This window comes from Calliphora vicina, chromosome 5 (assembly GCF_958450345.1).
Source record: "Calliphora vicina chromosome 5, idCalVici1.1, whole genome shotgun sequence".
Classification (NCBI taxonomy): domain Eukaryota; kingdom Metazoa; phylum Arthropoda; class Insecta; order Diptera; family Calliphoridae; genus Calliphora; species Calliphora vicina.
The window spans coordinates 35,103,428-35,116,749 of record NC_088784.1 but is presented as its reverse complement, the minus strand read 5'-3'; the positions used below and the strand labels follow the sequence as shown (position 1 = coordinate 35,116,749).

Here is a 13,322-nt window from a genome sequence, read left to right as displayed (position 1 = left end):
AATTTAAATAAATATTTGAAAACAACATTTAAAATTGTGTTTTTTTTTCAATTAAAAGCAAACAATAGAAATAAACGAAAAAAATGCCGGTTAAATATTTGATGGTCAACGTGAAAAAAGGGCCTTTAAAATTACAAACAAACAAACAGACTGACAGTCACCAACCAACCCTCCTCACACAGTTCAAAATTCAAAAGAAGTAGCAGCCGAAAAAACTCTGCTAAAGCATAAAGATTTTTTTGTAGTTTAAAACTTAACATTTGTTATTATAAATCAGTAGTAAAGACAAGTTTAAACTAAGCACATGTGTATAAACAAATTGAATTGATTAAATTTAGTCAAGTTAAAGCCATAAATAAAAACATTAATAAACCAAACAAGAAGTGTTAATAAACAGCAACGGCAGGAAGCCTTGAATATTTTAAATATTTGAATTACAAAAAAAACCCAAACTAACTATGAGTTCTTTAAAATTGCAAAGTCTATATCTAATGCTAACATTAAGTTTAATATTTTTAAATTCCGTTACTTTGGCACAAAAAGACCTTGTCTGCCAGCTGATACAAATGAACTCCTACACCTGTGAAACCCATAAAATTCAAACCAAAGATGATTATATTCTAACAGTGCATCGTATACCTCCTCCTTTAAATGCCGCAAATAACTCTAATTCCTTTATGCAGCCCAAACGCCCCTTAATACTCATGCACGGTCTGTTGGGTTCAGCGGCTGATTTTATTTTACCCGGTAAAAATCGCGCCTTAAGTGCCATATTACACGAACAGGGCTATGATGTTTGGCTACCCAATGCTCGCGGCACCACTCATTCCAAAAAACATCTCACTTTTGATTCTTCACAATCAGAGTTTTGGAATTTTACTTTTCATGAGATAGGGGTTCAAGATTTACCCGCCATTGTCGATTATGTTTTGAATTTTACCCAGCAATCATCGGTGCATTATGTTGCCCATTCTCAGGGTTCTACTACTTTGCTGGTAATGCTATCGGAAAGACCAGAGTATAATGATAAAATTGTTAGTGGCCATTTACTGGCACCGGTGGCATTTTTAAAAGATCTCAAAAGTCCCCCGCTAAGAATAATGGCGCAGAAGAGTGATGAAATAGAGGTAAGTTAGGGGAACAATGCAGATCTATGATTGAGGGTAAAATAAGCCTGTATAAAGATGTGGGAGTAAAAATAAAACCTTTTACAATATTAAGATAGATTTAGTGTATAAAATACTTCATACAAAGACCTACGATTAAAGCTAAAAATGTTTCTAGAGAACTCCTATCAATTGCGGCTAAATTTGGTGTTTATGATACTAATGTATGTGAAGTAAAAATTTATCAATATAAAATACTATGAATTATTCTAAAATTGTTCTATATAAAGATCTACACGAAGATCTAACCATTACAACATTTTTACAAGGTTTTTAACAATATTATGGTCACTGTAACTATGCATATTATTTGGGAACCATAATATGTTTAAGTTACAATTCACATCATTATAGCAATCATATATATGATTGTATTAATTATGTATATGTTTGTGGCAACCATGTTTATGATGTAATACTTCAATATATTGTGTTGTTCAAAATATTATGATATACATGATTAGTCGTGAATAAACATGTATTTCTTTACTACAATCATATATATGATTGCTACAATAATGTCAATGGCAACTTGAAGCTATTACCACAATCATAGGCATAATTACAGTGACCATAATATTGTTTAAAAAAAACTAATTATTACAGCTTAAAAGTCTATAAAAGACAAGTAATAAAGTACAGCCGGCCAAGACCGTCTACACAATACACTACGCCGAGTATATGGTAAAATTATGGACCGATCCTCATAAAATTAGGTAGCATAACTTGGGTATATATTGGGTATAACATTTGCCTATCAATATTTTAAACACATTTATGCTCGTTACTGTGGTATTCATAGGTGGTCCTTCTATGGGAACTATGACTAATTATGGATAGATCCTCACAAAATTAGATGACATGACTTCCGTATATATAAAACTTTTTTATAGTAAAATTTGTGTAGACATCCATATAAATTAAAATTTATGCCCTATAAAATCCTATTTTTGGATGACATTTGTATGGGGGCTACAAGAACAGCCAGCCAGTAAGACAGACGGACTGGTGGACATTGCTAAATCGAGTCAGAAAGTGATTCTGGTTTGTATAAAGACCTGTTATTGAAGCCAAATCAATGAATATAAATATCTACGATTAAAACTAAAATTGGTCATCTGCAATATGAAGATGAAACCTTCGAATTGTCTATGAAAAGACCTACGATTAGTACTTAAATTCGTCTATATGAAGACCTAGATTTAGAACTTTGTCTATTTAAAGATTATAACTGGAATATGTCTATACAAACACCTACGATTCAAGTAAATATTGGTCTAAGATTGAATTAAAATGTTTCTAAATAAAGACCTATTTACTATTAAAACTAAAATATAAGATTGATGTGAAAATTGGTCTATATAAATATCTATGATTGATGTAAAAATTGGCTGTGTAGACACCTAAGATTGTTGTTGAAACTAGTCTGCATTGAAACTAAAGTTGATCTATATAAAACTTACAATTCAGGTTGAAATTGGTCTTTGTATAGACTTAAGATTAAAGCTAAAATTAATCAGCATAAATACCTTATATTGCAGACAAAAAATGTTGTTGGTCTATAGAAAGACCTATGATTGAAGTTAAAATTAATCGACGTAGAGATCTACGATTGAAGTTTAAAGTACTCGAAGCTAAAAAAGGCGATTAAAGTTAAAATTGCTAGATATAAAAATCACGATTCAATTTGAAATTGGTCTATACAAAGACCTATAATTGAAGCTAAAATTAATACACATATATAAGACTGAAATAAATACGATTGAAGTTGAAATTGAACTATATAAAGACCAACAGTTGAAGATAAAATTGGTCCACAATAAAAGTTGAAAACCTACAATTGAAGCAAAAATATATCCACGATTGAAGCTGAAATTACTCTATATAAGCCCCTATGATTGAAGCTAAAATTGGTTGATTGATTCATATTGAAATTGCTCTATATAAAGACCTACGATTGAAGATTAAATTAATCTATATAAAGACCTACCATTAAAGCTAAGAAGATTGAAGTTGAGATTGCTCTATATACATATATGTATATATCTATGATTGAAGTAAAAATTACTCTGTTTAAAACACCTTAGATTGATGTTAAACTAGTCTGGATTGCAACTATAGTTGGCCTATATAAAAACTTACGATTGAAGTTGAAATTGCTCTACGTAAAGACCTAAGAATAAAGCCATAATTGGTCCACGATTGATGTTGGTCTATAGAAAGACCTATGATTGAATCTAAACTTAATCGATATAAAGATCTGCGATTGAAGTTGAAATTACTCTATAAAAATACCTATGATTGATGGTAAAATTGGATGAGGATTAAAGTTTAAATTGCTCTATATAAAGACCTATGATTACAGATAATCTAAATAAACTTATAGGCCTATGTCCACGATTGAAGTTGGAATTGTTCTATATAAAGAACTACAACTGAAGCTAAAATTACTCTATATAAAGTCCTTCGATTAAAGCTAAAATTGGTCAACGATTGAATTTGAAATTGCACTACGATTAAAGTTAATATTGTTACAGGTAGGCCTCCATTTACGCGGTTTCGTAAAACGAGGTTCTAATTTAGAACGAAATGCTTTTGTGGGGCCAATAATTTTTTATTTCGCGTAACAATACATCAGTCACACAACAAAAAAGAAATTGGGACCTAAAAATCGCAAAAATTCAAAATCGAGTTGTTGATTGATTGAACAATTGCCAAGAATACTCTATTATTATTGATTTTATAAGGTATCCTGTAAAAACAATAAAAATGTAGTTACGTCCGTTTGCTTTATATACTTTAATTAGACTTATTTTATTTGTACTTTTAAAAACTAACTTCAAACAAAAGTAAAGTAAAAAACTGAACTAAAAAAATTATTTCTTATCGAAAATTATGGAAAAAATGTCAATTAAAAAAACAAAATATTCTAATACATTAAAGAGATCAACACATAACAAAAAAATTCATAAAAATTAACGAAGTTTTCAACAAAAAAAATATACAGGCTTACCTGTATATCTAAAGTTCTTTGAATTAAACTAAAATTGGCAACAGTTCAAGGATTAAAGCTAAAATTGGTATAAAACTGAAAAAAATATACATAGGTCTACTATTGAAGGTCTATAAAAGACTTTATTATTGGGAGTATGACTAAAAAATTAGGGATTTTTTCATATTTTTGCTTTTATTTTGAACAGAATAACCTATGACCTTTTCCCATATTTCTGACAACATATGGATTCTGAGCTATAAGAACTGCTCATCTTTTGAGGCCAAGAACGAATCAATCCAATATCAGATACTCTGCTCCAAAGTGAAGTGTATCCCAGAGAGAGCGTTCTGCATCGATCGAAACTAATAGTAGTCGGACGGCTATGAATGAATGACGGATGGTGAATTGCACAAACCATCTTTTGCAAGTTGAAACCGACGGAACACATTCACCATTTAGATCAACATTTTAAAGACAAAAATAATAGTTTAAACTGATAAAATTAAATTTTTTAATGTTTTAGGAAAAATATTTCGTTTAGTGTAAGAAATTAAATGAAAACGCCTCTCACGATTCTCAAATTTTCGCATGTTTCTGCATGTACCTCAAAATTACTTCCGTTTTATGTCACGTACGATATAATCTTATTTCGCTAGATATTCTGGACAACAATGATTCTAAATAACATTTTATTATTTTAAAATATATTACCCTCTGAATGGAACATAAAGACTAAATTATTTTTCAGATACTCTTATTTTTGCAAAATCTATTCCACTCTATAGGCGTACAAATTTCACGTACGATGATATGGAATTGCTCATATAAGTTATAAGTAGTTCCAAAATCTATTTTTATTCCCGTATTGACTTTATTTTGACAGACTCTTTTGGAATTGATGAGGAACAAGTTTTCTAGTGATAAAATTGTTTGTTGAAAAAAGTTCTTTGGGTTTAAATCCACTTTTTTATGTTTTTCTGTTTATCTCCATTATTTTTTTACCGATTTCGGTGGTTCTATTTAGATTTTACAAAATATTTTTCACAGATTTTCAATTCCCGAATTTTATTTTTTATACCCTTCAACTTCGTGAGAAGAGTAAATATAAGTTTGTCATTCCGTTTGTAATTTCCACAATATTATTTTCAAATCCTATAAAGTATATATGTATATTCTGGATCCTTATAGATAGCGGAGTCGATTAAGCCATGTCTGTCGGTCGGTCTGCCTGTCTGTCCGTATGTTTGTTGAAATCAATTTCTTGAAGACCCCAGATATCTTCGGGATCCAAATCTTTAACAATTCTGTCAGACATGCTTTTGAGAAGTTTCCTATTTAAAATCAGCAAAATCGGTCCACAAATGGCTGAGATATGAGGAAAAAACCAAGACAACCTCGATTTTTTACTTATTTTTGACCTACATATATCTGGATTACTAAGTCATTAATATAGACAATATTGATATGTAATGATAGATATTTCAAAGACATTTGCAACGACATATGTAAGACCATAGTTTAGTTTTTTAACCAAAAAAAAATTTTAAAATTTAAAAAACAAAAAAAAAATTTAAATTCAAAAATTCTAAAAAAAAACATTTTCCAAAAAAAGAAAAAAAAACACTTTGGAAAAAAAACATAAATTTCTTTTACCTAAAAATATTTAAAATTTGTATTTTGAAGTATAATTTGGTGAAGGGTATATAAGATTCGGCACAGCCGAATATAGCTCTCTTACTTGTTCTAATACTTTTTGTATCCAAAACCCTGCTATTTATAAATGTATTTCATGATTTCAAAAGCAACATAATCGAGATCATACCTGATTTATTTATGCATCATTCATGTTCTGTGGCGTTATTTGGAGTCATTGGAAAGTTTATTTCAACAGTAAGGCGGATTTTCAATATATCCAACATTCATATTTATTTGTATATCCCAAGTTTTAACAGACTAAACCATTAGTTTTAAATAATTTTTAAATTAATATTTAAAATGAAATATCATTTGACACTAGGAAATAATCTTTGTAATTATATTTAACCATTAAACTAAACTTATTACTTATTAAATTTAAGATTTAATAAAAATATATCCATAAAAATCCAAATAGACCACGTACTTTTGTACTGACACTGTGTGTATTTATTTAATGGACTCACAGATTCGTTATCAAATTCCATAAATGTGTCATTTAATGATCTTGTTATTACACTTGCTCATCGTACAACATGTTTGACACTTCACACACGCGCGCCAAAAACTCATAAAATGTTTAATGACATGTTTGTTTTGCCTGCAAAAAATAAAAATAAAAACAATTTATATTTTTAGAAGAAGGTAAAAAATACATTTGTATGTACGAGTACTTTAATTCAATTTGAAACATGTAATAAAATGTGTTAGGGAATTCTTTAATCATTAATACTCGAGTATAATGCAAAATTTAGATAACCTTCGCTACAAATCAAAAGCTAATTTGGAGGTTTGAAACAAATTGCATTAATTTAAATATGTGTCATTGACATGAATCTAACAGGGAAGCGATTAGAAACGCAATTTATGACAATCATTTAATGAAGATGTTAAGTTTTAATAAAACAGTTTCCGAATGTTATGAGTCAAATGATCTGATTTAGATTATGAAAAATGAGTGCTAAATATATTACAGGGTACGGTTAGATTGCTATAGCTGGGAATTATTATAATGATTTCAATATTCAAATAAACTATGAATTCCACTTTTTATTTCTGAATACCTCAATTATTTAATAATATAACGATATATTTCACTATTGTTTGCCATAATATTGTGTCAAGAAAGTAGCAATGTCATCATTATTTTCTTTATTCTACTATAACTATAACTTTTATAGCTTTCTTTTTCAACATGACACTTATTAAATAGAAAGGTTAATCCCAAGCTCAAACTCATTGTCTTCAGAGTATCAAAATGAACTCATACTCGGCTCTTATTAAGTCAAATAACTACTTTTGTCGTTGTTTCGTTTTTAATGCTTAAAATAACCAGCTTAATATTAATACTAATGAATCCTTTTTATGTTTTCTTTTCCATACTATAATATAGCCCTGTTGTTTTAGTGTTTTTTTTTCATTCATTCATTTACTTTAGTACGGTACGAGTATCACAACCATTAAAAACTTCTTTTATACAAAAGAATAAGAGTGAATGAAAAAAAAAATTAATAATATGCATACATTTTATAAATGTAATCCTTACTATGCTGAATATGTACAGTAGTCCCCCTATTTTTATAGGAGTTCCTTATAACTGCAAATTAACCAGTTGTGAACCGATAGTTGAGTAATTAGTTTGCACTAAACTTAGTACAACAAAATGCGGTGTCCTACTTTCCCCAGATTTTATGACATAAACACAAAAATCATTGAAACTTTTTGAATATGATTTTTGATATGATGAATATGATGATTTGAATAGGAGAAAATAATAAAATATTACTATGCGAAAGTATTTAGACATTTATTTACAACATTTTAAAGACAAAAGTAATAGTTTAAACTGATTATATTTATTTTTTTAATGTTTTAGGCTAAAATTGCGGCGAAAACTAGGCTCCCAATTAACTTGTAGTATGAAATGAATTTGACTCTGTTTTTTTTTTATTGTCAAATTGTTTATTGAAACCGAATGTATATTTTCTATTCACTTTTTTAGTTTTTGTATACAAATATTTACAGAATATATATTGTTTTATTATAAGAGAAAAATCTGTCACGTACGGTATGTCACGTACGGTATGTCACGTACGATATTAAATTTTATTTATTATAAAATCATCCAAAGATTGTTTTTATTTAAATATGTCGGATTGTAAAGGAAAAATATTTCGTTTAGTGTAAGAAATTAAAAGAAAACATAACCCCTCTCACGATTCGAATATTTTCGCATATTTCTACATGTACCTCAAAATGAGTTCCGTTTTATGTCACGTATGATATACCCTTATTTCGCTCAATATTTTAGACAACAATATTTCGAAAGAACTTTTTATTATTTTCAAATATAGTACCCTCTGAATGGAACATAAAGACCAAATTATTTTTCAGATACTCTTATTTTTGCAAAATCTATTCCACTTTATAGGCTTACAAATGTCACGTACGATGATATGGAATTGCCCATATGTGTCATAATATCTCTGCCTTGTTTAAACTTTTCAATCTGGCCGAAATCCAGCTATACAAAGTTCCTTCATTCATATTTATTCCTTCGATTTCACTAAATCTTCCGTTTACTAAACCATCTAACTGTAAAGTTTACACTTCATTAAAACCAAGACCATAGATTATTCTGCACTCATATAGTTTTGAAATTTTCAGATCTCTTTCCGCATTTAATGGTTTAATAATAAGGATTTAAACTTTTACACACATTTTACTCGGTGTATTTAAAACGGTGAAACAATTTAAATATATACACACATAAATCTTTAACATACAAATGTGCTAAATATAGCAGAAGAAGTACTTGTAACTATAGTTTAAATCACAGTCAACCCAGTGGAAAATATTGAACTTAACAACATCGCTTCTATGCAACAAATAACGGTACCGTGAAATAACTCCCAAATGAAATAACTCCCCACGAAAAAATGAAATAACACCCAAAAAATTTTTCATACAACTTAGGACTTATTCCATTATGAAACAACTCCTAACGCATGGGGAGTTATTTCATAATTTTTTGTTGGGAATTATTTCATAATGCAATAACTCCCAATGAAACAACTCCCAATGAAATTTTTGTTGGGTTTTATTTCATTTTATTTTGGGAATTGGGAGTTGTTTCACTGTATTGGGAGTTATTTCATTTTTGTTGGGCTCTACTTTGCAAAAGCAGAACCCATAAATATCAAAAACTGTCTTCACTCAGAAAAGTTTTTTGCATTGCCGGACTTCGGCCGGTCGCTAAGGTTTTCTCCTCTGGGGTGTATCAAATCCGGCTTCGCAAATTTGTTATTATAACTCCGAAATTAATAAGTCGATTAAGTTTATTTTAATGTCTGGACAATTTCTGCTGTTTTCGATTTTTCATGATTTTTTTAAAAACAAAAATATTTGCTATTTTCATGTAAAAAATATATTTTTTTGCTTCAATTTGTAATTATAACTCCGAAACTACTTAGCCGATTGAAATTCAAAATATATATGAACATTTTTACATAGTGTGGAAAAATGTTTTCAAAATTTAATCAATCGAAAGAAGAACATTAACTACTCAATCAAGGTGTATTCAATAAGGTGAAGTTACGAGCACAGCTGATTTTTGTTTGTTTATTTATGTTGTGTTTGAAAGTGTCAAAAAGTTGTTTACTATTTGTTGTTGACATTCGAAATATTTAAAATGAAAATAATAAAAATCTGAAAATTGTTTAAATAAATTTGTTCAAGCAAACAAAAACCATAATATCTGCAAGAACAAAAAAAGCAATATTGGAAATTGATTGGTGAAAATGCATCACATTTATAGCTTTTGCTGAATTTTAATACCAAACTCCTTAGAAGAATTTGGTTGTGTATTTTGGACGTGGTTTTGTATTTAGGACAGACAGACGGCCATATGTACATAAATGGATAGTTTGATAGTTCCGCTGGAATCACCTAGCTTTCTATCCCCGCTGGCCGTTTTTATACCCTTCAGCTTCGTGAGAAGGGTATATATAAGTTTGTCATTCCGTTTGTAATTTCTACATTTTTCATTTCCGACCCTATAAAGTATATATATTCTGGATCCTTATAGATAGCGGAGTCGATTAAGCCATGTCCGTCTGTCTGTCTGTCTGTCTGTCTGTCTGTCTGTCTGTCTGTCTGTCTGTCTGTCTGTCTGTCTGTCTGTCTGTCTGTCTGTCTGTCTGTCTGTCTGTCTGTCTGTCTGTCTGTCTGTCTGTCTGTCTGTCTGTCTGTCTGTCTGTCTGTCTGTCTGTCTGTCTGTCTGTCTGTCTGTCTGTCTGTCTGTCTGTCTGTCTGTCTGTCTGTCTGTCTGTCTGTCTGTCTGTCTGTCTGTCTGTCTGTCTGTCTGTCTGTCTGTCTGTCTGTCTGTCTGTCTGTCTGTCTGTCTGTCTGTCTGTCTGTCTGTCTGTCTGTCTGTCTGTCTGTCTGTCTGTCTGTCTGTCTGTCTGTCTGTCTGTCTGTCTGTCTGTCTGTCTGTCTGTCTGTCTGTCTGTCTGTCTGTCTGTCTGTCTGTCTGTCTGTCTGTCTGTCTGTCTGTCTGTCTGTCTGTCTGTCTGTCTGTCTGTCTGTCTGTCTGTCTGTCTGTCTGTCTGTCTGTCTGTCTGTCTGTCTGTCTGTCTGTCTGTCTGTCTGTCTGTCTGTCTGTCTGTCTGTCTGTCTGTCTGTCTGTCTGTCTGTCTGTCTGTCTGTCTGTCTGTCTGTCTGTCTGTCTGTCTGTCTGTCTGTCTGTCTGTCTGTCTGTCTGTCTGTCTGTCTGTCTGTCTGTCTGTCTGTCTGTCTGTCTGTCTGTCTGTCTGTCTGTCTGTCTGTCTGTCTGTCTGTCTGTCTGTCTGTCTGTCTGTCTGTCTGTCTGTCTGTCTGTCTGTCTGTCTGTCTGTCTGTCTGTCTGTCTGTCTGTCTGTCTGTCTGTCTGTCTGTCTGTCTGTCTGTCTGTCTGTCTGTCTGTCTGTCTGTCTGTCTGTCTGTCTGTCTGTCTGTCTGTCTGTCTGTCTGTCTGTCTGTCTGTCTGTCTGTCTGTCTGTCTGTCTGTCTGTCTGTCTGTCTGTCTGTCTGTCTGTCTGTCTGTCTGTCTGTCTGTCTGTCTGTCTGTCTGTCTGTCTGTCTGTCTGTCTGTCTGTCTGTCTGTCTGTCTGTCTGTCTGTCTGTCTGTCTGTCTGTCTGTCTGTCTGTCTGTCTGTCTGTCTGTCTGTCTGTCTGTCTGTCTGTCTGTCTGTCTGTCTGTCTGTCTGTCTGTCTGTCTGTCTGTCTGTCTGTCTGTCTGTCTGTCTGTCTGTCTGTCTGTCTGTCTGTCTGTCTGTCTGTCTGTCTGTCTGTCTGTCTGTCTGTCTGTCTGTCTGTCTGTCTGTCTGTCTGTCTGTCTGTCTGTCTGTCTGTCTGTCTGTCTGTCTGTCTGTCTGTCTGTCTGTCTGTCTGTCTGTCTGTCTGTCTGTCTGTCTGTCTGTCTGTCTGTCTGTCTGTCTGTCTGTCTGTCTGTCTGTCTGTCTGTCTGTCTGTCTGTCTGTCTGTCTGTCTGTCTGTCTGTCTGTCTGTCTGTCTGTCTGTCTGTCTGTCTGTCTGTCTGTCTGTCTGTCTGTCTGTCTGTCTGTCTGTCTGTCTGTCTGTCTGTCTGTCTGTCTGTCTGTCTGTCTGTCTGTCTGTCTGTCTGTCTGTCTGTCTGTCTGTCTGTCTGTCTGTCTGTCTGTCTGTCTGTCTGTCTGTCTGTCTGTCTGTCTGTCTGTCTGTCTGTCTGTCTGTCTGTCTGTCTGTCTGTCTGTCTGTCTGTTGAAATCAGTTTTCTGAAGACCCCAGATATCTTCGGGATCCAAATCTTCAATAATTCTGTCAGACATGCTTTCGAGAATTTTGCTATTTAAAATCAGCAAAATCGGTCCACAAATGGCTGAGATATGAGGAAAAAACCAAGACAACCTCGATTTTTGACCTATTTTTTTACCTATATCTGGATTACTAAGACATTATATAGACAATATGGATATCTAATGATAGATATTTCAAAGACATTTGAAACGACGTATATAAGACCATAGTAAGTTGGACCTACAATGGGTCAAAATCGGGAAAAAATTTTGAACCCGAATTTTTTTTTTTTAAAAAAAATTGAAAAAAAAAAAAAAAAAATTTTTAAATTTAAAAAAAAAAATTTGAAAATTTGAAAAAAAAAAAAAAAAATTTAAAATTTAAAAAAAAAAAATTTTAAAATTTAAAATTTAAAAAAAAAAATTTTAAATAACAATCGAAAAATTTTTTTTTCCAAAAAATTCAAAAAACAACTGGAAAAAAAATTAAATTTTGTTTACCTAAAAATATTTAAAATTTTGAAGTATAATTTGGTGAAGGGTATATAAGATTCGGCACAGCCGAATATAGCACTCTTACTTGTTAATATTAAATCTTCAAAAAAAAAACAGTGCAAACTACAAATAATTGATTTTTTATTTGTTTGTTTTTAATATTTTTCATATAAAAACTTGTAATTTATTTATTTTTTAATTGTTTGTTTTTTATATTTTTTGACATTTTCAATCTCTTGACAAATAACAAATATTGTCTTTGTTGTATTTGTTGCCGAGACGCTCTCACCTGATTAATACGCCTTGTACTCAATTTTATGTATATCAAACAAAAAAAATATATTTTGTAACAATGATTGAATTCACTTGATTGTGAATAAATTCAAAAAAAAAACCAATAGATTTTTATGATCGATATCTCATTTTGTTCCTATTGCATGTGGCTTTGAGATAAAGTAATAAATCTTGACAATTTCTACCGTAATATTTTTGTACTTAGGTAACCATTACATCAAATCTATATCATGGTTAGTCAAGCCTATTTCTGCTGTTGACCTGTGTAATCATACCACGATATTATAATTCATAAAAGGCGCCTTCAACTAAAAAATATATTTTACTATCGAAATAGACTTATTTAAAAAAAAATACACATTTTTAAGAACTGCTATTAATGAACTAATACATGCTAGTTATAAAGCTTACAAGAAACTTCAATTCAATGTGTTATATGTGTATATCAGATAGTTACCCATTGTCTAACAAACTCTTTTATTTAACTGTCAAATGGCGCGCAATGAGACAGTGTCTCGTTATTTGGTATTAATTCAGATGTCGCCATAATTGACTAACAATTATTTAAATTGACCCATTTTATATTCCATACTCCTCAAGTAGATTTCTTTGTTACTCCCATTCCAACCAAATAATTCTAAACTAAACTGCCAAATCATCTCCCAACGGCGAAAGTGGCATGATACATAAGCAACGTTCTCCCCTTGATAATCTTCTCCGCATTTTCGTCAAAAAATATTGAAATTAGTACACGAAATAAAATACAGTACAGTAAAATACAGAGATAAAATTTAGTTACCTAGCTATCAAGAAACCATTTCTAGTGACCAATCCAATTTTCCCCAATAATTAATGTATTTCCCA

At 31.4% G+C, this 13,322-nt stretch overlaps 1 protein-coding gene across 1 annotated transcript in view; it reads left to right on the top strand.

Annotated features, from left to right (window-relative positions):
- The first annotated feature begins 704 nt into the window (after positions 1 to 704).
- The window catches only part of LOC135961172 (lipase 3), an 81,016-nt gene continuing 68,398 nt past the window's right edge, over positions 705 to 13,322 (top strand). Inside the window, exon 1 of the mRNA XM_065512667.1 lies at positions 705 to 1,127. Coding sequence (XP_065368739.1) covers positions 705 to 1,127 — 423 coding nt within the window. The remainder of the gene's footprint in view (positions 1,128 to 13,322) is intronic.